The sequence below is a fragment of the Phodopus roborovskii genome, unplaced genomic scaffold (genome assembly GCF_943737965.1).
Source record: "Phodopus roborovskii unplaced genomic scaffold, PHOROB, whole genome shotgun sequence".
Taxonomy (NCBI): Eukaryota; Metazoa; Chordata; class Mammalia; order Rodentia; family Cricetidae; genus Phodopus; species Phodopus roborovskii.
Window position 1 is genome coordinate 28,241,876 of NW_026126416.1, and position 27,149 is coordinate 28,269,024.

A 27,149-nucleotide genomic window follows, 5' to 3' on the forward strand; every position below is an offset into this window, starting at 1 on the left:
CCCAACAGCCCATGCATGGCTTGAATTTTCTGTTCTCGAACCCCAGCCTCCCAAGCAGCTGGGATAACTGGCCTGCACCATCAGGATTGGCTGACTGAGCATTGGAGTTTTGAAGCAGTTCTCAGGCATCTCTAGCTGCCTTTTTTCCATTCTCTGCCTCTCTCAGCAAGATCCCTCTTCTCGGGACTATACGCTGTTCTCAAATGAAAGAGACGCTGGGGCAGTTAATTCATAATCTCAGATCTAAACAATCACCAGATATTCCAAAGATACTCCAGCTATTTTAATGTTTTTCAAATCAGGGCTATTAAGTTAGGGCTTATTGCTTCTCAGTGATATTGCCGAAGTGTTACAAGCAAGCTATGTTGGATCTGAAGATCAGTCCAGACAATTGCTCCTGGGTCAACACAACTTACTGGCATTATTCTGATGAAGTAATATATCTCTTTACAATGACAATCAAGCTTCAGTCTCCTCCAGTGTGTGAACTGACCTTTCAGAAATCTTGATGTACAGATGGGGCGAGACCTAAGAAAAAAAATGTATATGTGTATGTGTGCCTGAAGCGCTGCCATTTGAACTTAGGTGTAGCAACAAAATGCTCACGAATGCCTTATAAGAAGTGTGTGTGTGTGTGTGTGTGTGTGTGAGTGAGTGTGTGTGTGTGTGTGTGTGTGTGTGTGTGTGTGTGCTTTTATGTGCATAATCTGCCTCTGGAAGGGCCCAGCAGAAATTGGCAGTCTGGGGCAAGGGTGAGGGGCCACGTTATTTGGTGGCTGAGGAATACAGAGGAAGGGAAAGCTGGATGGATTTTTTTCCTGGCCTTTCCTGGATTTCCAGTTTTTAACCAGGTGAATAGATTACCTGTTTGCAAAGTAAATTGTGAGAGTGAAAGAAGAAAGGGAGGGAAGGAGGAAGGAAGGAAGGAAGAAAGGAAGGAAGGAAACCTCTATCTTTTTATAAAATGTCTGATGATTCCTGTTCTCTGTCTGCACAGATGAGAATGAGTGTCAAACCAAGCCAGGAATCTGTGAGAATGGGCGTTGCCTCAACACCCTGGGCAGCTACACCTGTGAGTGTAATGATGGCTTCACAGCCAGCCCCACACAGGATGAGTGCTTGGGTAAGTACCAGCTGTTTCTTCCATCAACCTTCATATTGGGGTGCTAGAAAACAATATTTCTGGTTTGAAATAAGAAAAAAAATGCCAAAATTGCAAAAGGGCTGAGAACACACATCCTTGGGAGATGACTTAGGGACTGAGTGTCTGGATTGGGCTCAGGAACCCCTGCAGGGAAATTCTTCCTCTGCTAATTGCACCGGAATTGCTAGCTTGGGGTTTTCTTCTTGCTGCCTTTTAAGGCCTTGTGAACAGGCCCACTTGCGTATGTTTTTCTGCCCTCTTTTCTGTAGCATGGCTGTTGTGACTGCTCTCCCACATGACTGGGGCACCGAGAATGAGCTGTAAGCTTGCCTGCACCGATGCCTCTCTGCCAACTCACGGATTTCTTGTCTTCTTTCCCTCAGACGCCTCCTTTCTCTCTCCCTGCTGTTCCCAGCTTTTCCTTCTCGCTCCTCTTCACCCAGGGTAAAGTGTTACATCCTTTTTATATCTGACCAAATTCCTAGTACCCCCTGCACTCCGGAAAGTCTCTCAGTTCCTCTTTGCCATGCAATGTCTCTTCCAGACAACCGGGAAGGGTACTGCTTCACAGAGGTCCTACAAAACATGTGCCAGATTGGCTCAAGCAACAGGAACCCCGTCACCAAGTCCGAGTGCTGTTGTGATGGAGGGAGAGGCTGGGGACCCCAGTGTGAGATCTGCCCTTTCGAGGGCACCGTGGCTTACAAGAAGCTGTGTCCCCATGGCCGTGGATTCATGACCAATGGAGCAGGTACTTCATTTTGTTGTTGACAATAAGTGCAAGTTCTTTTTTCATGGTACAGAATCAGTTGCAAAGAATCTATGTGTTTCACTACCGAACACGATGGAAATGTGGAATCCACAACATAAGTTTGTCTTGTCTGTGTGACTGGCATCAACAGAAATCCTTCCTCCTGGTGCTGTCAACATCCAGGGCATTTGCCAAGTGTCCTTGGTCTAGTTGACCAAGTTTGGTGTGCTTGGATCCTTGCCTCTGCACTGCAAGGATCTAGCAGAAATCTAGATGGTTTATCATTTAAAAATTTCTAAAGTAACATTAAACAAATGACCATTTAGTTCCACCAGGATTCATTTTAACTCAAAACTAGCCAAGATGTATTGTATCAAAGAAGCACAAAGTCTGCTGGTGTGCTAGGACTCAGCACACTTGTGTCTGAAATGCACAGGCTGCTTTCAACTAGAAATCTAGACGTGAATGGAGGCCAGCGAGGTGTCTGAGGAAGCTCTGAAGACCTGAAAGCCTCATGTGATTCCCAATTTTAGCAACAAGAATCACAGTTGGGTTTTAGTTCTTAGAAGGTCTGGGAAGAGGGCCTATTTGTGCTGTTGTACTCCAGGGCATGGTGAGAGGGATTAGAAGCCAAAAAAAAAAAAAACAGAAAAAACTTTGTCTTTGGAAGATGTAACTGATGGCAGAATAAAGGAACTGGGAGTGTAAAGGAAAGGGCCAGAGCAGACAGAGTTACCGAAAGCAATTCCTGCTTCTCAGAAGGTGCTGAAACAAGATGGTGGAAGACTCATTTCCCGAGACCCCTGAAGACAACATGCTTGCTTGTACCTCAGGGTGAACAGGTTCAGGCATACCCATCTACTGATATGAGATGACTATTAGTCAATGAAGGGCTGATAACTCATGCAAGTTGCTTTTGTTGGTGCCCTGTGTTAGCTGGGCCAAGAGGTGGAGGGGAGTGGCTTTAATGCTATCAGTGCACACTGACCAAGGCTTTCTGTCTGTGATGGAGACATGAATAAGAGTGTCTCTTTCTAGCAAACTGCAAAAACCCAGCCCTGTCATCTACCCCCATAGCCCTGGTTAATTTCCAAAAGAGGGAAGTCAATCCTATTCCCCCTACCCTGTGTTAGGTAATTTGATATTTTTTAGGATTAACTTCAAACAGGACAAAGAGAATATTAGAGAACTTCCTTATTTTGAACATGCAACATTAGAAAGAAACTTGTCCAAAGGGCCCTCTGCTGTGACTTGCTCATGTGACGCCAGCGGAAGGCAAGAGTGATAGCAATATGGAGCAGGTGGCCCAACACTCGGTGGAGTATTGCTCTAAGAATCCAGAAGAGAAAAAAAAAATAACACAAATTTAGAATACCGATTATTTTAAGCCTTTCTCTTTGCTTGAGTAGCTTCCCATTATCATCTCACAAAGTCATTCATTAGCTGTTCAAGAAGTTACCATCACATATGAAATTTGCTCTGTCTCCTTTTGGTTCATAATATAGTAACATGGTCTATAAAATTTTACACTCACGTGGCCCTGTGTATCAATGTTGCCCATTATATATTTTAATGTATTTATTACTGTGATTTATATCTATCCTAGATATTGATGAATGCAAAGTTATTCACGATGTTTGCCGGAACGGGGAGTGTGTCAATGACAGAGGGTCATATCACTGCATCTGTAAAACTGGTTACACGCCCGATATAACAGGGACTGCCTGTGTGGGTAGGTACTTTGTTTGTAATGCTTTATTCCCAAGTAGAAATGTCTGGTTATAGGAAAGAAAACCCCACACTAAAAATCTAAAATGCGTCTATACTTAGTAGACAATTATGATGCAAGGCTCAAATGCTTCCCTGAGTTTGTGGGTATAGACGCTGAGCATTCTGCAAGTCCTTTAAGTGAGCTTTTACTCTGTCTCTCTTTGATCACAGATCTGAACGAGTGCAACCAGGCTCCCAAACCCTGCAATTTCATATGTAAAAACACCGAAGGGAGTTACCAGTGCTCCTGCCCGAAAGGCTATATTCTGCAAGAGGATGGAAGGAGCTGCAAAGGTGAGGGGGCTTTGGCTTTGTCCACTCGGCTGCCACTTGTTATGCCTGTGGATAATCAGGCACAAGCTGCCAGACTTGCTTCCCCGAGCTTAGTGCCTGTGTAGAAAGTGGGTCCCTGAGGGTGGGGGTTAAACTGAGGTCAGGGAGGCTGCTGAAGTCTAGTAGCAGTGGCTATCCTTGCTCGATACCCCATGAGCATCATGGATGACATCCATGAGGGGCTCAGTGGTACCAACTCTCCAAGGCTCTGGTGAGGCTGATTCCCAGGTGATTCCCACCCTTTTCCCATTTGCTTCATTTATTCACTGTCTGTTCAACAATGGTGTAGTCTAGGAGGTCTTCATGCAAAGATCTCAGAGGTGTGTCTGATTAATTAAACTGGTGTTTCAGTTTCTATCTGTCTGTCTGTCTATCTATCTTCTATCTATCTATCTATCTATCTAATCAGGGGTTCTCAACATGTGGATCTTGATCCATTTGTATGATATATGTCAGATATACTGCATCTCAGATATTTACATTATGATTCATAACAATTAACAAAATTATAGTTATGAAGTAGTGACGAGAATAATTTTATGGCTGGGGGTCACCACAACACGAGGAACTATATTAAAGGGTTGCAGCATTAAGAAGGTTGAGAACCACTGAGATAGGTTATAAGTTTGCAAAATAAAGCCTTCTCAGAGTTCCTTTGAAGGAGACATAGAATTGAGAAACAACCAAACTCTGCAGAAATCTCTCCTCAACTAGAAAACACCTTTTTGCAAACTTGTTGAATGTATATTTGGTTCTAAACATCTTACTAAATAAAAACTTCAGAGGCTCCCCTATGCAGACTTGGTCCTAGGTCATCCTCCTATGGCTAGGGAAGGGGTCACTGATCTATGAGTTCTGGGAAGTGTATGACTAGAGTTTATTCATATAAGTGAAGAAATATATTCAGGGGAATGTCTCTTCTTGTATTCAATTTGAAACAAAACAAATCGACACCTCTGTGATCTGTACGGGGCAGTGTTGAAAACTCACTACAGCATGGACAGCGACCTCTCCACACCTCCACATCTGGAGTCCCCTTCCATGTATGCCCGTATTACACTGAGCAGAAGGAATATAGGAGGGAATGGCTGAGGGTCTGGTGGCCCTCTTCTACATTTGAGGGTTGCTTACAAGTGGCCACAGCGGCCCCAATGAAGATGGTGATCGGGCTATTACATTCAGAGTCTTTGCATCATAACCTCTTCTCTCCCCTTTTTTCTATAAAAGCTGAGGTTTTCCTTCATCTGATTCAGATGTAGAGTACAGATATGTGTCCCACTGACTTTGAGAAGAAAACAGCTAGAAGGGAGGCTCCTGAGAGGGGGGTGGGACCAGTGTCTTCACCTCACCAGATCAGTGGGGGCAGGTAAGAGGAGAGAAGAGACCAGCACAAGACTCCTGCAAGTGTGGAAATAACATAACACAGCAAACCCCCAATTAATTTGCACACCTATGTGTTGTTGACCTTAATAAAAAGAAAAGGGGTGAAGATAGAGAGAGGGCATTCTTGAGGATGAGAGCAGCAAGTGTTGTGGGACTGGATGGCTCATGTTAGCGGGATGAACAGACAGCAGTGGGGAGCAGTCGGGTTCTGAGAGAATGGGCCGTCAGTCGGCCTCTCAGCTACAGAAGTTGGCCTTCTCAGAGTTCAAGAAAGGCTCCACCTGAGGGTGCTCTGTGCTGGGATGGACATGGGGAAGCCCTCTCGGGTTAGGACAGGTGTCTTTCCAGCCAGGAAGATCACTGTGGAGCAAAGGCAGCTACTGGCAAATCTAACACCACTTGTGCCTTAGTGGGGTTGAATTTGTGATAAAACACTCTTGAATTCGCAAGCATTTAACAACCGTCCCTCGGGTCCAACATCCTTGGTGGTTCTTAATATATTTTTAAATGCTTTTGGTTCTTGAAGTGAGCCCAGAAGCTAAGGCTGTGAAGAAAGTCTCTATTAAAGTGGGGGATTGTACTGAGATGAAAAATAGTGTTGGGTCAATACTATAGGCAAAGGGGTTTTGTTGTTGTTTTTAGTTCATCAAAATCAGACTTTTTTTCCTTACTAGTTGTTCAGTTTTACTTCATTCAAAGAAAAACTGCTAACCAAAGAAGTCAAACTGATTACCTCATATGAGTTTATTCTAAATGCAACAGAAAGGAAACAAGGCAGTGGTTCTCAACCCTCCAAAGGCTGTGATCCTTTAATAAAGCTCCTCATGTTGTGGTGACAGTCAAATTATTTTCACTGCTACTTCATAACTGTAATTTTGCTACTGTTATGAATCATAATGTGAATATGTGTGTTTTCCAATGGTCTTAGGTGACCCCTGTGAAAGAGTCATTCCATCCCCATTTGGTCGCGACCCACAGGTTGAGAAACACTGAATTAAAGGCCCAAGTACATTTCCATCCCCAACATTGCTTTTTGGCATCTTCACTTAGATCTTTCCACTACCCCTGGAAATGTTCAGAATGAGTTTTTACTTCACTTTGTAATTCATTTCAGCATTTAGAATGTCTTTCAAATACATTTGTAGAGAAATCCCTACATTTCTTTAACTAAAGGGGACTGATGGTCCTTGGATCCCACAGAGCTTCTTTCTCCTCACTTTCTGAGTCCATCAGCTGCCTTCTGCCAGCCCTTTGCTGTGACCTTGTGCTGCCCTCCATGGTGTCCTTCGGGGCACCCAAGCACACTCAGCACAACTTGAATTCCATCTTGCACTTTCTTGCAGATCTTGACGAGTGTGCAACCAAGCAGCATAACTGTCAGTTCCTGTGTGTTAACACTATCGGTGGCTTCACATGCAAATGCCCTCCTGGCTTTACCCAGCACCACACTGCCTGCATTGGTAAGTAGGATGGAAACCCTGTGTGGAGCACAGCTGTTCCTCTAAGAGACTCTACTCCCTCAGCGGTCGGATAACAGGACACCGTGTTCAGCACGTGGGGTGGGGGGGATGTGTTGAACTGCGCACACATGGTGTGAAGTAATTGACCCTATTTTGGACTTCTCCCGGTCAACCTCCTCCTTTCCCTTCAAAAAATACAAAGCAGCTTTGGGAAGTGTCACTCTCCTTTCTTGCCCCATGCTTCTCCCAGATAACAATGAGTGCACATCTGACATCAACCTGTGTGGGTCCAAGGGCGTTTGCCAGAACACTCCAGGAAGCTTCACTTGTGAATGCCAGCGGGGGTTCTCACTCGATCAGAGTGGTGCCAGCTGTGAAGGTAGGTTCAGACCTCAGCTGCGTCCAGCTAGACGCTCTGTGCAGAGGTGGCCTGTGCGACTCTCAACTTCTGTGAGTTGCAAAAACTAGCATCTGTTCTGGGCGTGGCGGTGTGCATCTGTAATCCTAGCACTTGGGAGGCAGGGTCAAGATGATTGCCACAAGTTGGAAGCCAGCCCCCCCAAAAAAAAATTAAAAAAATATATAAGCAAACAAAAAGGCAAAAATGGAGAAAGAGGAAAAAAACTCTGAGCAAGGAGAGTAGCCAATTGAAGATGGGCTATTTGCACAGGTCCCTGGTTTAGAAATGCATCTCTGTTCTCACCTTGCTTGTAACAATGACACACACCTCTTCCGTGTAGGTCAGGACTGTTTTGTTTAGTTAACAATCTAATATAGCAGAAATAACTCATCACAAGTACCTTGACTTCTGACATTTGGGGCCAGAGCCCTGAGATTTCCCCAACATGGACAATACATGTAGGAAGTAACTCTTCTACAAATGCAGAAAGTTTAATTCTTAGGATCTTATTTCCTCACTGATAGTTCTTGATCTCTAATTCCAGTACAAATAAACAGATAATTCCCAGAGCAACCTCACAGCCCTCCATGGTGAACTGACATCATTTTTATCTGTAGACTTTACCAGGCATCTCTGAATATTAACGTAGACATTCTTGATGTTTTGCTGGAGTCATTTCGTAGGAGAAAGTTTTGTTTCTAGGGTTGCCTTTTAGCTTCACAGGCAGATGGATGAGGCTTCAGAGGCCTGGGAGACAGCAGCAGTCGGGGCTCACAGGAGGCTCTGCTTCTCTTACAGATGTGGACGAGTGTGAGGGTAACCACCGCTGTCAGCACGGCTGCCAGAACATCATTGGAGGCTACAGGTGTAGCTGTCCCCAGGGCTACCTCCAGCACTACCAGTGGAACCAGTGTGTAGGCAAGTAACTCCTTGTTCTTATCCCTAGAAGAGGCCTGGGTGCCAGCTCCTCACAGAGCCGGTGCCTTCCTTCTGAAATAAGGTTACAGAGCCCACAACAGCCCACTGAAAGCTGCTCCGCCCCACTTGAAATCAAAGGGAAGTGTAAAATCTTTTAGGAGGAAAGCGTATGATGGAGATGCTTTGGGAATAAGCTAGAATGAAATGCCCTTAGCCTTTCTTGACACCATTAGCCTTCCTCATCCACTGCACTGTAAGCCCCCCCCCCACTTCAACTCTCTCTACAATATCTAGTTCCTTGAAGATTTTTGGTCCTGGCAGGTCATGGCTGGGTCACAGTAAGTCAGTTAAGAAGCTAGAAGGAGTTTGGGGCTCTTATTGGCTCCAAATCCCAAGTGGGGCTCAGAACTCTTAAGAAATAAAGTTATCTAGAATGAAATTAAGGTTACCTGGAACGGATTCCCACAGTGTGGGGCTATACGAAGCAGATCTCTTGGACCTGCCCCCCCCCCCCCGGTGACACTTATAGCTTGTCAGAAGTCCGCTCTTTCTGGTGACTGAGTTAGGGGTCAGGGGCTATTAACTCCATTCCTTTCTGGAAGCAAATGGCAGATTTCAGTTCTCAGCTATAACAGAGCCCATCTGGCCCTACCAAAAGGCAAGCAAAGAAAGCTTACCCTACATTTGGGGGTTTCTTACAGGCAAGTGCTGACACCACCACTAACTTGCAGTGTGTGGCCCTGGTATTACAGGTCAGAGTGGAAGGTTTGGATCCTTCCTAAGGAGGGGTTTTCCAGTGGATTTAGCTGATATTTTAATTAATTAGGATTCTCCTTTTTTTTTTTATAAAAAGGAGGAAACTCTCAGTAATAAAATTTGCAAATAGAAGAATAAATCAAGATATTGAGAAGGATAGAAAAGTAAATCCCTTGTAGAGTAAGTTGTTCAGAGTAAAGAGGATGGAAGGGGATAGAAGGAGTTCAGGACATGTCAAGCAAACCACTGTGCTTGCAGATGGCAAAGGCTGAGAAAGCGAGCATGCTGTCCTCAGGCCGCAGACACTGAGCACCGATGATTGCTGATCTTAATTTGGGCTCTGCTGCCCCAACCCAGATGAGCAATGTGAATTTAAACATTTATTAAATGTTATCATAAGTAAAATAAAATGGAAAAGGCTATAAAAAGGGAGGAGAGTTCCCCACCAGAATTAATATTTACAGAAGCCCAGAAAGAGGCCTGAGGTTAAAAGGATTGTTGGAGATTCCAGCTAGCATCTGCCTCAGAGGAAAACTCCTCCCGCCTTCCAGGCCAGGCCAGTTGGGCTTACATACCAAGAGGTACTCGGTCTCTTCCCTGATAGTCCACTGTTGGAACAAAGAGAGTTAATATTTGCAAGTATCTTTTTCGTATGTGATGAATTTACTTCCCTTCCTCTAACATCACCTCGCTTTGTGCCTATTAACAAAAGCAAAATAAATCTAGTGATAGATCGACAGGTCTTGCCCTATATCTACCCATACCTCTTGGCTTATATTAGTCTGTGTCCTGTGAGCCTACCCATGTGGAGAACAAGAGATCAGAGCCTCTGATGCTCCACACAGATTGGTTTTGTGGGGCTGAGAGCAGGTAGAGAGGATGGAGGGGGCATGGAGGGTCAAGAGAAAATGATCATCTCAGATCCTCCTTAAGTAAACCCCCTCAGCCCTTTACTCCTTGTTTAGCATACAGCCTGGTGCTTATGGCCTCCATGGGTATCTATAGCATACTTCATTCCTTATTTAAAGTAAGGAAAAATAATGCAGACAGCGTTAAATTTCATTTTTCTATTTTAGGACCCCTATAGCCTAAGGAACTTGAATGAAGACTTGAGGTCTTGGAATTTAGAGAATCTTCAAATAAGAAAAGTCAGGCTAGTGATTGGAAAGAGGGGGTAAAGGAGAGGGGAATGGTTTGTGCCCATAATAAAACTAGACACACAGACATACATGATACTAAGTATTTGTATTAGCAAAAACCCCATTTACTAACTTCACACCTATTTACTAACTTCAGCTACATAGCATGAAAGTAAAAGAAAGATTATCTGGGAAAAGAAAGGGGACAGAATAGAGGCAGGGGAGAGGGTACAGGACAGTGGGTATGGTGAAGCTGTGCAATACACTTGGATGACAGTATATTTATTAGAATCATCACTGTGTACAATGAATATACACCAATGTAAATAAGTATTTGAGGGCTGGAAAGTTGGCTTGGCACATAAAGGCAGTTTCAGGCCAATGCTGATGACAAAAATTCAGTCTGGAGAATCCTCAGAGTGAAAGGAAAGAACAGACTCCCACACATTGTCCTCTGTTCCTCTACACGTGCACCATGACATTCTCTCTTGTGTGTGCATGCATGTACATACGATACACACGTCTTAAAAAGTTAGTTGTTTAGAACCCTTGGAGAAGAAGAGAAGAGCGTTGTTCTGTAAGGAGTAAGGTTTTTCCGCCCGCCGCTGGTCTGGTCCTGCTGCCGTGCCAGCCCCAATAATACACAGAGACTCTGTATTTGATATAATGCTGTTGGCCAGGTATTAGTTTCTTATTGGCTAGCTCTGTCTTAATTATTAACCCATTTCTGTTAATCTACGTATTTCCACGTGCTTTCATCTTACCAGGGGATGGGCTAGTGTTGTGCTCTCCCTGGTCTCTCCATCTTGACCCCTCCTTACTCCTTCCTCTTTCCTCCTCGGCTCCTAGTCCCACCTATCTTGCTTTCCTATTGGCCAACAGTGCTTTATTCATTAACCAGTATGAGAAACGTATTTACAGACTGACATCTCCCATCATTGTTCTGTCTGAACAAAGGAGGTAAATTAATTACGGGAGTGCTCTTACAGGCCAATATGGAATAAGGGACATGGTCCCTGCTGTCACACGGGTGTAAAGTCTTAGAGAAGCTTCCTAAAGCCCATGGGATAGGAGGAAGGGTTACATAAGTGAATGTGAAATACCCCCACATCCTATCCATCCTGTATAGCTCCAGTGAGCACCCTTCCCTTCTGGCCATTCACAGAGGTGTGCAGGCCATACGCCAGAGAGAGTACTCTGGCTCTGAGAAGTTCTGAACAAGTTTCCAGCATGCCCTATAATGGCAGGTCTGGGAAAGAATATTAGAGATTTCAAAAGTACATAGACTGAAATAATGAGAAAGTCGCAGTTTTCTTCTTTTGAACTGAAGTTCTTGAAAGATTTATGGGGCGGGAGAGATGAGTCAGTGGCTAAGACTTACTGGCTACTCTTCCAGAGGAACTGGGTTCGATTCCCAGCACCCACATTGTGGCTCACCACAGTCTATAACACCAGCTCTAGTCAGATGTACACATACGAATAAAATTTAAAAGACTTAAAGAGTTACCCCGTTTTCCTATCTCCTCCCTCCAGACTGTGCAGGCTCCTATGGGTAGGCTGCCCTGCAGAACGTGTGTCTCATAGATTTCCCATTACTGTCTAAAAAGTTTGCATGGAGTCTCTTCCAGCCACGCTTAGCTTTAGTCATGGCTCAGATGCTGGCACCACAGTTGGTTTAAATAGGCACTCAGAGAGAAAGCGGGCATACCAGGAGGTACATTTTAGCCTAAGCATGGGCACCTGGTTTGAAAAGGAAGTACAAATGGGCTGGACTCCCCTGTAGGACATCAGGCTTCCCCGGCCCTTCACACCCTGCACCAGGAAGATCCATGGGCAGCATCTGAGGAAGTAGTGGCCAGCAGGATACCCATCCTGCAGGCGCTTGAGAAGCAAGAACACAGATAACTGTATGGTCACTTCCCACCTGCTCTAAACCCCAAATTATAGTTGTGGTCCTGCCTCACACAGAGCAGAACATGGCAGTTCTGGCTTTCAGTGAAAGCCAGAGAGCCAGGGAGGGGCCTTACGTGCTGTCCTGGGTACTCTCCACTAGGTACATTTGACCTCTTCTACCATATATTTAGTCAGCGTGACAAGAGGCGCCCTCAATCGCCACAGCCTTCTCTCATGTTCTCTCCCACCCTGGTGACAAGGCCTGCTTTCTCTCCCTGAGACCCTACCTACCTACCTACTTATATTACAGGCCAGCTGGTCAGTCATGAGGAACAAGACCCCAAATCCTCCTTGGAAGTCTCTGGCAAACCACACATGTAGTGCTTTCTTGTTTTTGCTGCAGATGAAAACGAATGCTTGAGTGCACATGTCTGTGGGGGAGCTTCCTGCCACAACACCCTGGGGAGTTACAAGTGCATGTGTCCCACTGGCTTCCAATATGAACAGTTCAGCGGCGGCTGCCAAGACATCAATGAGTGTGGCTCATCCCAGGCCCCCTGCAGTTATGGCTGCTCCAATACTGAGGGGGGCTACCTGTGTGGCTGTCCTCCAGGGTACTTCCGGATAGGCCAAGGGTACGTATTTCTCTCCCTGCCCTTGGTTAATGACTTTCTAAATATGCATAGCTACATAACTACATGCCCTACTAGAGAAATGTATTTTCTGTAACCGTCAGCTTCATTCCAGTTATCCTCGAGAAAATTTGAGAGGAGCGTCTGTTGGGGGTCCCAACAGTGCAATGCAGCTACACTGTGCATATCTCCGCATACAGCTTCTCTGTCTCGTGCTCTCAGTCGTCACATCCTGCTGAGAAGTAATTGGTTTCACTGGGCCAGCCCACTCAGAACCAGGCCCACCCCACATGCCTGAGCCACCTCACAAGGGAGCATATTGGGCTCTCTTGACTGACAGGGCTTTCTGTTCTAGTTCCCATCAGGATACCTTTTACTGGAGATCTCTTATAGTTTTTAAGGCGCCTTTTGCCCTTCACCCTTGGATTTACATTAGAAATGATCAAAGAGCACATTAATTGGAATGATTAACTGTAATTTCCAAGTAGAATACTTTACCCAATGATGTGAATATGTATGTGACAGTTTGCGGCAGAGAAGGGACACTCTTCTTCTCAATGGCTTAACGTTTTAGTAAGTTTTAAAGTTGAGGTCTTCCTAACGCTTGAGTGTACATCTAGCTCATGAATCTTAATTCTTAACTAGCTCCCCCCAACACACACACAAACACACACACATTTATACCAAACATGAAACCAGTGGTCCTAGAGCCTATGGCCCACTGGCTTTCAGGGACTTATTCCAGGCTGTGTAAATGTCAAAGTAAAAGACCACTTTGTGGGAGGCTCTGGGAATGTCAGCAGTGGGACCCAAATTCCCAGATGTCTGTCTGGCTCAGTTGACTTTACTTACTTATTTATTTATTTATTTATTTATTTATTTATTTTACAGTTTAATGCCAGAACCATTTTTTTTTTCCTAGCAAAAGAAAAAAAATTGTAACGCTCCAAACTGGCTCTTTGCCAGTGGGATTTTGTAGTCACATTTCTTATAAGTGGTGCTCCTGGGACAAGGAAATACTGGAGGGAAGTTTTGAGAAAGAAAGCAAGCCTGCAGACTGGGGCTTACTTCCTGGAACTATCATGTGCATGGATGCACAGAATGAATATTTCCCTCTTCATCCTCCTTGCTTAGCTATGTTCCATGCTGCTGGTTGAAGAGAAAGAGAAATGTGTGCACTTAGGAAGAGCCTGGGAAATAGAAAGAAGGGCTAAAGTGTAGCCAGAAACAGCAGATAGCCAGGGACTTGGTGTTGTGTTTGGAAATCTGTGGACAAACAAGGAAATGAGCTGTAAAGACTGGCTCAGCATCACTGAGAGGCACTTTAGTAAGGATTGGTGCACATTTCATGGTAGAAATCCACTCTTTAGTACCGGCTTTGACCTCTCTGTGATGTCACTTAAGTGAACTTTACCTCCCATAATAAAGGTTCTCAACACATTTAGACCTGACAAAAAGAAATCAGATAGTGAGTGAGGCTCAGTCCATAACTTGGCTTTGATAACTGAAAAGCAAAGAAATAAGGATTAGATCTCTCTTGGGTATGGGTTTGTTTATCAGCCTTCACATGAGTCAAATCCAAACGCCTTAGTGGTTTTAAATGACTTGAAATTAAATTGTTTTCCACAGTTGGGCAAGCTCTGCACCAACTCATGCTGTACATGAGAATATATTGTATAACCAGGCAGTGGTGGTGCATACCTTTAATACCAGCACTTGAATTTCTGTGAGTTCAAGGCCAGCCTCGTCTACAGAGTGGGTTCCAGGACAGCCAGAGCTCTTATAAAGAGAAACCTGAGGGAGGGAGAGAGAGGAGAGAGAGAGAGAGAGAGAGAGAGAGAGAGAGAGAGAGAGAGAGAGGGAGGGAGAGAGAATATTGTATATCCTCACAGCACAGTACCGTATCAGCACTCAGTAACCACCTAGACTTCTCCTGCTGCAGTAACATCTGCAAGAGTAAACTCACATAGAAGTGGTTGCTTAGGAAGTGGGTTGCAGAGGCATGGTGGTGGCAGCAGGGCAGGACAAGAAGTGGCCTCTGAGAACCTGAGGAAGAGGATGCCATAGTGCCCAATACCCTCCTGAGCCAGCAGGGGGCAGCAGTAGTGGTGAAGGCAGCGGTTAGGACAAGACAGAAGACAGAAACATGGGACATGAAAAGGTAAAAGACAGGGCTAGTGGAGGGCTAGTGGGAGCAGAGGTAGCAGCAGGGGGGTGGGAGACATGGGACAAAGGAAGCCACTAAAACACAATTTGTCCATAGTATGTCATAATGGTGTCTGACATATCATATGCTGATTTTAAAAATTAAAACATAAAAATCAAGGTCACAGCATAGAAAAAAAAATACGTTGTCCAGTTAAGAGGCCCCAGAGATGGCCCACCTGCCTACCCGGTTGTCTCCTAAAGGTACAACTGGCAGGGGACCATCCCTCCTCCCATGGGGCCTGACTCATAATAAAAGAAGACGCGTTTCAGTGACCCTCCAAGTCACCTGACCTCTTTTGCCCTTGATCTTCAATTTTCAGTGTGCCCCTCCCTGCAGAGTTCTGCAAAGGTTTGTGCCAGTTGGCTGGGAGATGAAGAGACAAGGAAGTATACAAACCAGTGTCTTGAGAGAAAGGACTCCGTACTCAGGAGACTGGGCATTTGGAGCTCAACGGAGGGCATTTGTATGATTCTTAGGAGCAGATGGTTGTCCAGTGGGCAATGTGATGGTACTAGCCAGGAGACTGGGCATCCTGGAGGCTGGGCATCCAGGAGGCAGGGCATCAGAGCTATTGATGGAAACTGCCTGTGTGCTCCTTTCTGCCGTAGGCACTGTGTTTCTGGAATGGGCATGGGCAGAGGAGGCCCAGAGCCACCTGCCAGCGGTGAGATGGATGACAATTCACTGTCCCCAGAAGCCTGCTATGAGTGTAAGATCAATGGCTACCCCAAACGAGGCAGGAAACGGAGAAGCACAAATGAAACAGATGCCTCGGACATCCAGGTATGTTGGAGTCTCTCCTTGTCTGCGCATATGCAAGGGCTCTTGGGCGCCTGTGTTTTCCTCCAAGGACACCCTGAAGTGTGAACAGTCTCCCCAGACACTAAGTCCAGTCATTCTCCTGGCTCTAGCAGTATTTTACAAGAGGCTATGGGGCTTTGAGGGGTTCATTTTATTTTATTTATGTATGTATTTATTTAGGCTGCCTTTTGAGAATGGCAGTTTAAAAGGTTCTCACACAGTTGCTCATTTCCTCTGTCTCACCAAGAATAAAGTCAAACGCCCACCCAATGTCTGCAGAAAGCACAAGGTCTGAAGTCAAGGACAGCAATCGGGCAGAACGGCATGCACACACAATGCTCCCCACACAGGGGAGCCAAGGTCTAGAAACTAGAGGCTCTCCTCCACTGAAAGGGAGCCACAGGGAATGTGGAGGAACTTGGATGGTGAGCAGGAACATAAGATGCTTTGTAGTCAGAAGTGCATCATTCACCCAGATCTTCTGGCTCCAGGATGAGAGCATTTAGCCTATGTGGTCCCAAGAGGCAAGCAGAAAGCTAAGTGAAAATCACAAACCTTAACAGTTTATCATAGCCAGGTCTGTAGGTGTGTCCTTCGAAGGGAATGGTTTGTGTCAGTGAACAAAAGTGAAGTTCTGAGTTTCCAGTTGCCGCACAGTGAACAAAAGTGAAGTTCTGAGTCTGAGTGTTCACAGTGCAACCCACCTGCTGTGGTTTGGGAAATAAATCTTTGGAAAGAAAAGAACCGATGAACAGCGCTTCAAAAAAAAAAAAAAAAAAAAAAAAAAAATCTGTGTCTGAGTCACCCATAAGGCTTGTTAGGATGGATTGCTAAGAAGCGCCCCAGGGATTCTAATTCAACAGGTCTGGGAGGGGCGAAGAATTTGCATGTCTAATGGTTTCCAGGTGATGCTAGGACTGCTGGTTCAGGGACCACACTTTGAGAACTACCAAGAGCCTTCTTCTCCCCCAATACAAATGATTTCAACCTGACTTTCTTCCTGCCATCAATTTAATTCTTTGAAAGTACATTTGTGATTTACACACAGTGCCTCTGAGTGTGCATTTTCAGCATAGCATATACAGCAAAGGCAGAAAATTGTGTTTGGCTTGAGACTTGAATGGCTTTTTTCTTTAGTATGAGAACCAAAGAACACGTTTAGTTGGATTTAAGGCATTGCCACTTGTCTTTCCAGGATGAGTCTGAGATGGAAGCCAATGTGAGCCTCGCGAGTTGGGATGTGGAGAAGCCAGCTAGCTTTGCTTTCAATATTTCCCACATCAACCACAAGGTCCGAATCTTAGAACTCCTGCCAGCCCTCACAACTCTGACGAACCACAACAGATACTTGATTGAATCTGGAAATGAAGATGGCTTCTTTAAAATAAACCAGAAAGAAGGAGTCAGCTACCTCCACTTCACGAAGAAGAAGGCAGTGGCCGGGACCTACTCCTTGCAAATCAGCAGTACTCCACTTTATAAAAAGAAAGAACTTAATCAGTTAGAAGACAGACATGACAAAGACTACCTCAGCGGAGAACTGGGTGACAACCTGAAGATGAAAATTCAGATCCTGCTTCATTAATTCACCATCCAGAGACCAAATAATTAAAATGAAAGCAACTTTAGGTAGGTAGAATTCTATTTTCCCCAAACCAGAACCTTCACAGCATGGTACAATCATTCACCAAGGCGATCTGTATAATTGAGCACTCTTCTTGAATGACATCAAGGTACAGTGATGACCCTAGTCCAAACAACCACTTTCTCAGGCTTCTCATGAGTAGCAGCTCAGCTACCTTGCCACACGTGTTGATTCCTGAAAACTGGGACATGAATATCCGCTGAGGTTGTCCATTCGTGCCAATGGGCTACCTTTCCAGCTGCCGCACAGGAACATGTGTCCATTTGATGGGCTGTTCCATTTGTTTTCAAATTTTGAAACTTTGCTTCTCCAAGTGCAAGTAGTAGGTTGGCTGATTATGATGTCTATTTGGTGCTAGTAAATTCTCAAAATAGATTTATTGATGCACTGTAATAAGTACACGAGTTAGAAACCAAATTGCCAAGTATTCAGTTCAAATACTTCATTCATTCCAATCAACCAAAGTTAGTTCAGTAGCTTATCTCACTTATGAGTATAATACATTACATGTAAATTAAGTGTGTGTATACTGTAATCGTGTTATTTTTTATCATTGAAACATTTATAAACTAGAATAATAAAACCCTTAATGTGAGGGTTTGTAATGGTGCTTATTAAGACCAAAGACTTGTTAAACATCTATGCCAAGTGGTTGTGGAATCTGTGCCTGGCCCACTGGTGCGCTGAGGCTGGGGAAGATAAGGAAGCAGCCTCAGCCAGCAGAGGATCACCAGTGCACCCTTCATCACACAGCATGTGCAATATGCCAAAGTCACTCCCAGTCATTCCTGTCAACTAGGGGTTAATGTCATCATGTCACAATAAAGTGATCCTACCCTCCCTCCCTTTTTTAGTTTACTCCTTGGTTTTGTGTTCTTGTGTGGATTTGAGGCTGGGGGTGGGGGCCTTTCTGGAGGGGAAATAAAGTCTCCTGGGTTTAAAGTATTCTTGGTCTGTTATCTATGGCTTCTATGGGCATGTAGCATTTGCAGTAGAAGAACTTGCATCTTCAGCTGGTCCTTTAATTAGTGATTACAGATTAAGTGTGTGTATACTGTAATTGTGAATGTTTGGTTTCCTATCTCACTTACTAGGAAGACAATAGATTGCAACATCATTTATAAAATGTGACCTAATTCATCTTGTGACTTCCCAACTCTCAGGTTTAAGAACTCCCAAATATAAAATTCAGTCATTCTCTTAGAGCATTTGAACTTTATGCCCCTTCCCCCCAAGTACATAGCATTGGCAAGGTGTTCCATCTTTCCCCTGCACATCTGTTGTTGGTCAGTGCTAGACCAATTACAGAGAGCTGATGTCAAATGGAATCCAACAGAAAGCTGCAAGTCTTGGTTTTCAAATGTCTCAACTTGAAAAATGCTGGTTTATTTAAAATGCAATATTCAATATTTAACTGTTAATCTCATTCAGTTAATAGGAGGAATTTTTTTAAATCCCTCAGGCCAGCAAAACAGTTTGTGGTAGTGAAAAATAAGATGAATTAAGCTTGTTACATGAAGGGAGGATGAGAGTGGAATTTTCCAAGCCATGGGAAAGTCCTCTCCAATTCTTGGAAGCCTTAGGCTAAAGCCAGGGGAGTAGACTACCATTTATGCTTTTCCAGAAGGCAAAACTAGTGTCGACTGCTATAAGCCCCAGTTTAAACACATCTCTTTTTGATGAGCAATCTACCCATTGGGAGAATGGGTTTCCTTGCAATGCGTTCAGTTTAGCTAGGTTAGATAAGGGTGCTGACATCCATTTAACACCCACAGATACCTTATGGAATTCATTGTTGTTGGCTGGTTGGTTGGCTGGTTTGTCTGGGTCTTTTTTTTTTTTTTTTTTAATCTCTGATTTTTCTGCCGAAAGGAATCTTGATCATAATTGTTGCTTAAAGAGATGAGTTGAAGATGAGTGGAATCAGTGCTTTGAAGAGGAGGTTACAATACAACTTGGAATTTCCTTTTAGCTCTGCACCTATCTCTCTGTGATAGAAGTATATTAAAATTGCTAGAGAGAAATTGATAACACATGTCAAACTATGGTTTTCATATGGAAAATGTCTTTGATAATTTAACCAGAACTGTAGTCCATTCAATAATAGATTTTCTTTATAACAAACAACAGAAGAAAATGGAGTTGGCATGTGGTAGGCCACTTTGATATTTTTAATAGTCTAAATCTGGATTTTATTTACTCCAGAGCCAGCAGTGTTGAACAGCATATTTTCCATGTTTCTGACTGTAACACAAAATTTTCCTCATTGTTCCACTGTAAATATTCTCTTGTAAAATCCCTTCTGTCCCCAGGGTTCAACCTGCACCTTTCCATTGTCCTGAACCTTTTCATTTTACTTTTGCTAGTCAAAGAATTTGTGCAGTATTCCATTCAGAAGCTTGAAAAATACCTTGTCTTTCCCACAGCCCATTTCATTTGCCAATAATTATTCCGTAAGTAGTGTAGAAATGAACTCAGCTGCCCTTGTGAAATGTTTAGACTTGCATAAACAGCTACATTTTTGTGCAACAAATCGTGCTTTACCCAGCCAAAAGTGCTTTGGATGCTGCCATTACAAATACTGTTTCAGTTCAGAAATCATGCTTATAAACTAGATGGGCCAAAATAAAGGACAACTGGGTTGATAATATAAATATGTACATGCCTATAAACTGCTGGGGTTTTCAAATAACAGGTCAGCTTTGTCCACACCATGTACTTTATCCTAGCTTCAACTGTAGTTTTTAGAGACATAATAGAAACAGTTATCCACTGGCTTGTTTTTAAGTGATAGGAGATCAACACTACTAGAAATACTGACTTTTCACATGTCTGCATATGCATGTGTTTAGACCATTTGACACTGTAGGACCTGGCAACACCACAAAAAAATCTCTTATTTCAACTAATGAATCCAATTTCTTTCTCTGAAAAAAAAAAAAAAAGAAAGGGCATGGCAATCTTTTTAGAAGGTGGGCTGTTTGCAACCTTGACCTTTCCACCTGTGTGTGTAACGGTCACTGTTGATTGTTGGAGAGTGGGTGATGGTGTCATCTTTGCCAACTGAGTTTAGTCCTAGCAGGTAAGCTGTGATTCATGCTGGCTCATTAGCCAGTATTATTTTTACCTTTGTGATTACTCATATTTCATAAAAGTATTTAGCACCCTTCATTCTTCTCTGTCCTCTGGGATTGGTTACAGCGTCAGCTAAGAAGGCACCAAGCTTCTCAATATCTCTGCAGTACAGACCAGAGCTGGGGTTCAAGGTTAAGTAGCACAGAGGCAGGGCATTTGGCAGAGAAGACGTCTTCCTTCATGACTTCCTGCCTGACTCCCAACCCACCTGACCTCCTCTTTGCAGCTGTGCTGGGAGTTGCAGAAATTCGAAGAGATCCATTTCCTCTTCACCCTAAAATCCTCACTTGGGGAGAATTAAGTTGAACCTAAACGATTAAACTTTTTTGTGGTCTGGAAATGGAGACATTTGAAAACACCCTGATGATGATCACACATCCCATCCACCCTCCCAGACGCGGACAGAAATGCATCATAGACTTGTGGAGTTGTGTCTACATGGTGAACTGAACTCTGGAGAAGAAAGCCAAAGCTGAGATGATTAATGAGATCTTCATGTCAGAACTGTGTGTTTTCACAACTGCACACAGCCAGTTTGAGGGGCTCGTCTACCTTTCTGTCCGCCACTGCTTCCAGACCATCCTTTCTGGATGTGACCTGTGCTTCTCCATGGTCCCAAGGTCAAGCCCTAAGGCTGCAGGCCCCAGCAGGGAACAGGCCCTTTTTGACTTGTTGCTTCCTGTACTCTTGTGGTGCTCCAGGGTCATTTGCAGGCTGCATGAACTCCCATATGGAGGCAATTCCTATGTAGCATCACCCTAGAAACCATTATCTCTAGATCCTGCCCATCGTCCACCCACACAGACCTCACACCTGCTGAAAGGATAGGAAGCCAGGTCCACTGTTCTCAATGTTCTTTGTTGATCATTGGTGATGTTTTCTCACCAGAGTTGGTGATTTTTGACCTATAAAGAAAGTGCACTGACCCTCTGTGAGGGCTGAGTTCTGCAATTGTTCTACTCTGTCCCTTTCCAGCCATGGGTCCTGGTCAACTCCTTTGTATTTCTGAGTCTGGTAATTGATAGTAACAGTGTCACCCTCTCTGTATTATCCTGCCATATTTATTACCATATATGTATGTATATATATTCCCTAAATTTAAGCTTTGTGAGCTGGCTTCTCTGGTTCACATCTACTTGCATATTTATTAGAACACAAGTCTGGGGCTCTTGCCAAAGGTTTCTAACTTTCAGAGGTTGAGATGAGACTAAACCACCCTGACCTTCAACAACATAGCATGCCCCCCCCCAGTCACTTTGGTGACTAAACACAGTATGTTCAGACAAAGTAGAAATCTGTCAAGCTAGAATTACACATATCATGTGAGACCTAAAGTGTCACTGTGTTACAAACCTCAGTTTCACATTCCTAGGAGACAAATACAAGAAACTGGTATGTTTACCATGCACATCTGTAAAGGTGTAAATCACCAAAGTCAGAAACCCATTCTTCCATATCTCCCCCATGAAATACTGTGCTGGTCTTCAGGGAGAGTGGTGAGTTCATTTATCAAATTAGATCCTGACAGTTCCTGCTAAAAAATGTCCTTTGGAGTATTGTTGCCTCTATAAGCATAGCAGGAAACCGCTATGAAAGGTTAATATTGAACAGTAATATTGGAATGCTAAGGCATGGTCTCAAGTTGGGGTTCTATAGATACCATGTACAAAGGAGAGGGTGCTTTAAATATTTTCATGGTATTTATCTAGAGCAGATACTTAAGTAGTCATCAACCCTGCTTTTTCCCGGGCCCACAAAAAGACCATATCTGGACAGAGGGTTTGGGGCCATGTGCCAGGATGCTTATCTCCAGGTCTATTGGAAAACAACAAACCCATAGTTCTTCCCATGAGAAATCAAGTTCATTGCCTTAACACTCTGATATTCTGGGAATTTTTGGTCTAACATAGATTGTTGTTTATTCTAATAACGACTACACATCTCCATATTTTCACTGTGAAGAAACCACACAGTAATGGATTTCCACCCTGGCTTTACATTAGAACCATGATGGTCCTTTAAAAAGGCGCTCTGGGTCTAGACTGCATCCCAAACCCATTGACTCAGAATCTGGGTCTGAAGTTTGCTAGGTGATGCCAGTTTGCAGCCCTGACTGAGAACCACTGCTCTGAAGATTTAGACCCTTTGTGAGAATCGTGCAGAAAAGGGTGTACTGTTCTGGGTAACTCTGTAGTGAGATAGAAAAACCATACTTCTTACATAACTCAGATTACCCCTTTTCCACTACCACTGTCAATCTTATGGAACTTTATGTTATCACATACTAACACATGGCATCTCCTGCCTCTGCCGACTGTAACTTCACCAGAGGTTTGTGACACCAGCTGGAAACTTAGAGGCAGCCATGAGTTGTGGTAGGCAATGATGGATGAGTATTTGTCTGGACTCTAACCACTCCAATTTCCCTCTCATACTAGCCACTATGAGAGAGTCTTGTCTCCATGCTTGTTTATTCACAAGAAGCCAATCTCTCTAAATTGAAGTATGTTCCTAGCAAAATGTCAAAGAAACTTTCTAAAATATGTACCTCAGAAATATCATCCAGTTCCTGCAAAGTAGACAGTTCTCTGAGGAGAAAACAAATGCTTTCTTTTCCAGCCATCAGTTTCTGCAAAGAATGTACAAGTTGCATGGTGGAGACACAAGCCAGGCCACCACCCATCCCAGCTCCCCCGCCCCCGTGGTTCCATTTTGAAATGTATAAATTGCAGGGTGGTTTGGGCAATGCATTCAACTATAAAATGTAAACTTTAATATGCCTCCCAGAAAGCTTTCTGATTCAGCAAACCACACATAAAAATACAAAGCAAAACAAGGATTACAGAAAAGTATGCCTGTATGCATATAGTAAAAGCACACAATTGTGTGGTTATAGATCTCTAAAAAGATACAACACAGAAATATCATCTCTTACATGCATGAAATAAATAAATAAATTCCCCGCATTGACTATAGAGACCTATTTTCATTTTCATAATCAGCCAATGATAAATAATAAATGCTTGAAGGCACTAAATCCTGCCTAGAGAATTCACAAGTCAATACTGTCTGTCTGTGTTCAAGGCTCCTGAAACAGATATTAAGGGACACAGACAACAATAGAGCTGATATAAAGCCTGAGAGTTTGGATTTCTAACTCCTATAAGATGGTCACACTATGCCAATGAACCTATAGCCAGTTAGCCCACAACATTAGAGCCCACAGTTTGCATGCCTTACGTCCTGGTTTAAAATACCTTGAATCATGATTCTGCTATGCCTGACAGTGTGCCTCACATACCTTGCCTTGTTTCTAGACAGCACAGTTTTTGATAAGGCTTCATAACCTATGGTCTCTTTGGACTTCACTTTCGAAACCATCAATTCCACCTCCCAGACTTCCTCCCCTTGGCATTACCTGTTCTCATGTCCCTTAAAATATGTTCAAAGGGGCAATATGCCAGAGAGATACTGGAATGCATGCTAACTTTACCAAAGTCCTCTGGAGATTTAGCTCTCCTTAAACGCAACTCCTCCTAGACCAGAAAAATGAATTTTAAATACTTCACTCCGGTTGACGTTGCCCAACTCCCTGGTGACCTTTTTGTGCCTGTGCACATATACTCTTTTAAAATGAAGTCTCCTTGTTTAAAACATTTTAAAAATGGAATCTCATGAAAAGATTTGTATTTTAATTGGGTGGACAGTTATTGTCCATTTGTCAGCAGAATGCTCATAGAATCTTCTCTTCATGCTTGCTTTTGCTCAGAGCCTTTCTGGGTGAGGTGCGGAAATAGTGCAAAGGTTATGTCAAAATGGCCAGTCCGAAGAGGAGCTGTAGACACCTCTCCAACAATGAAAGATGGTGTCTGGTTTCTTTTAGATTGGCTGAATTGTGTTGGCTTACAGCAATACAAAATACTCCATCACTTATTCCTTCTTTGCCCTTACTCTTTGAATATGTGTCCTCTTTAAAAATGCCTTGAAACAATGCCCAAGATTTCAACATACCAAGATGATGAGATGGTTGATCCTCATCAATCTGATCTTTTATTCTGGGCAGGAGAGAGTAGTGACATCTTCCAACTAAGAGATTTCATCATGCGACTCGTGTCTACAGCTCGTTTATAGAAATACAAAACAAGGTCATCTCTAGCATGGTGTCCTCCAAGAACTCAGTCATCGACTGCCTCCCTTCCTTCCCTGGCTTCTATCCATTTGTTACAAACCACAAAAGCACTTTCATCCAAGTAGATACACCCATTTACTCACCCACTGGGAAGCAGCCATACACCAAAAATGCACTTTAAAGGTGTTGATCCGTGGGAAACCAAAGGAAGTACCGGAACAGCAGAAGGCTGTAGGTGGCAGAGAATAAAGGGAGCTGTGTGATGGGTTGGGCGGGCTGGGGTGGGGAGAGGCCATGAGGATGTTCTCAGTAAATAGTTACAGAGGCCCACTGTGAGTTGTATTGGGCTCTGTGGTGTCTTCAGAAAGTCATCAGCTTTGAATGACTACTCAAAGAATATACAATCCAGTCGCAAGATTGAGGTGTGAAACTTCTGTTTAGAAACATGCATGCACACGTGAGGCATAAAGTTAGAGAAAATAATTTGGGTACCACAATGTTGCAAGCACTTCAGAAGCATCTTGTTCACTCCTCATACCCAACCACTAGGGCACAGAGTTGTGTCTCTCTCTCTTGATCAGCTTCTATCAGTGGAGAATCTGAACCTGGGCAAGTTCAGCAACCTTCCCAACATACAGTGGCACAACAGGGACTCGGTCTCATTTATCTGTTTTGGTCAGAAAAAGAAAGAAAGACCCTCAGTGGGTTAACACAATAAAAATTTGTTACTTGCCCTAAGTCCTGTGCAGGTGTTCCTGGCTGGCAGACTACTTGGAGAGGTAAATCTCCAAACCCAGAAATCAGGCTGAAAAACATTTGCTAAGCCTTGTGTTTTCAAGTCTGGGAACCACATATGTATTATTGCATCTTGAAGCTCTTGAATTTCAATTCCCAGTGTATGGCGTCAAGACCATGAAGAGGAGAGGAAGAGCCAGTGCTCCAGGCACACAAGATGCTGCAAATGACGTCTTCTAGAAGTGATAGATTGATGTGGGGAATGGGGGTCTCAGAAACAACTGTCCTAAAGGAGTACAGGCAATATCTTAGCCCTCCCTTCCATGGACTACAAATCAAGCAAACTTCGCGGCTTCTAAGTCATCTTAGAGGCAGTGCTAAACCATGGGGCACTAAACTAAGAACAGAAAGCATTTGTAAGGATGGGGGACCTTAAGATTAAAGCAGAAAGAGGAACCTGAGTCGGGTATTGAAAACTGACCGGGATCAAAAGAGTAAGCCAGGAAGACGTGTGCACACTATGGCTTCCACAGATAAAACACACCACATGAAGCGATACATATTACAGGCTAAATTCCTGAGGAGGGACAGGTTTGGGAAATGGGGCTTAGTAAATGTTTTTCAGCTGAATCAGACACCATAGACTTCCTAGGAATTTCTCCAAATGTCAACTGACAGAGGTGGTTTATGTTAAGCCACTTGTATCCTTCCAGGCCTTGGCTTCCTGCTTGCATTATGCCCTGTGGCACCCACCATGTAGTGATGACTGAGAAAAGATGAATTGGGAGCGCTTGACAGGAGTGAACTTACAAAAATGTGCTGAGAGGTGAATAAGCCCAGGCCTCCCAGCCTCAGTCTGTCTTCCAGTGGGCTTCTTATCACCCAAAGGAGCCATAAATTCTTCAAGTTGTCTGGTTGTCTTTCCCACAAAAGAAGTCTTAAACTGTGGTATGAGAGTACATAGAAGCCTGTGAAATGCCCTTTCCATCAGAGATACTGGGGAATCTTTCATGGGGCCTTGGCAAACCAGCTGGGCTTCTACATGGAAAGGATACCTCAAATGGCCAGGACAGAAAGGGAAGGGACTACAGGGGTGAGGTTAGCAAGACTCTGCTTTCTGCAGTGATTCGGCTACTGGGATGCTTTGGGAACATTTGGAGTGTTAATCTATATGGACATAATCTATTATGTCGGAAATAAAAAGCCACTAAGATGATAGGTCAATCAGGGAAGGCCCTGACTCCTCCCTCATCATTGCTCATGCACAAGCAGCCTACTTGTGCTGGTCACGCCTACTTGTCCCACTACATGGTAAGGCATGAAGGCAGAAGTTTGTTCACTTCAATCACTTGTTAAAAGGAACAAACCTGTGCAGGAGGGCGAAGCATTGGCCACTCCTACCTATTCCATTGCATGACAAGGCATGAGAGCCCTAAGTAGCGTTTTGGGAAACAAGAAAGGGGCACATTGGTTAAGAGACAGTTTCCCTGATAGGTTGTCTGGTGACTCAGGGAAAGCTGCTTCTTTCTGGAACTCAGGTTTCCTGCATTTACCCAGTTCCCTACACGTACACATTGTGAAGGTAGAGCTATAGAGGGGACTCTGGAAGATTAGAAACAAGGTATTGCATAGATCTTGCTAATAGCAGAGGAAGAGGATGCCCGTGCTCACAGTAGACACCACTTATTATGGCTTACAAGCCCTGGCTTCTGTGTCTTACCCAGAACCTGTCTAGGCCCCACAGAAGCCACTTGCCCCGACCTCTGACCTCTGCCTCTTCTCCCTGTATGCAACCATTTCATATTATCTTCCTCACTTTCACAAGAATTAAAGAATTTAGGTTTGTCTTTTGCTACCACCAGGGCAAAAGCACTGTCCCATGAGCAGAGGGAACAGATATGCTGTTGGTTCCATGA

At 43.9% G+C, this 27,149-nt stretch overlaps 1 protein-coding gene across 1 annotated transcript in view; it reads left to right on the forward strand.

Annotated features, from left to right (window-relative positions):
* The window catches only part of Fbn1 (fibrillin 1), a 198,475-nt gene extending 180,296 nt beyond the window's left edge, over window positions 1-18,179 (forward strand). The window contains exons 56-65 of the mRNA XM_051183504.1: window positions 998-1,123; window positions 1,689-1,895; window positions 3,502-3,627; window positions 3,837-3,959; window positions 6,725-6,841; window positions 7,092-7,220; window positions 8,040-8,159; window positions 12,351-12,582; window positions 15,397-15,571; window positions 16,785-18,179. Of these exons, the coding sequence (XP_051039461.1) occupies window positions 998-1,123; window positions 1,689-1,895; window positions 3,502-3,627; window positions 3,837-3,959; window positions 6,725-6,841; window positions 7,092-7,220; window positions 8,040-8,159; window positions 12,351-12,582; window positions 15,397-15,571; window positions 16,785-17,174 (1,745 nt within the window). The 3' untranslated portion in view covers window positions 17,175-18,179. The remainder of the gene's footprint in view (window positions 1-997; window positions 1,124-1,688; window positions 1,896-3,501; window positions 3,628-3,836; window positions 3,960-6,724; window positions 6,842-7,091; window positions 7,221-8,039; window positions 8,160-12,350; window positions 12,583-15,396; window positions 15,572-16,784) is intronic.
* Window positions 18,180-27,149: the final 8,970 nt, after the last annotated feature.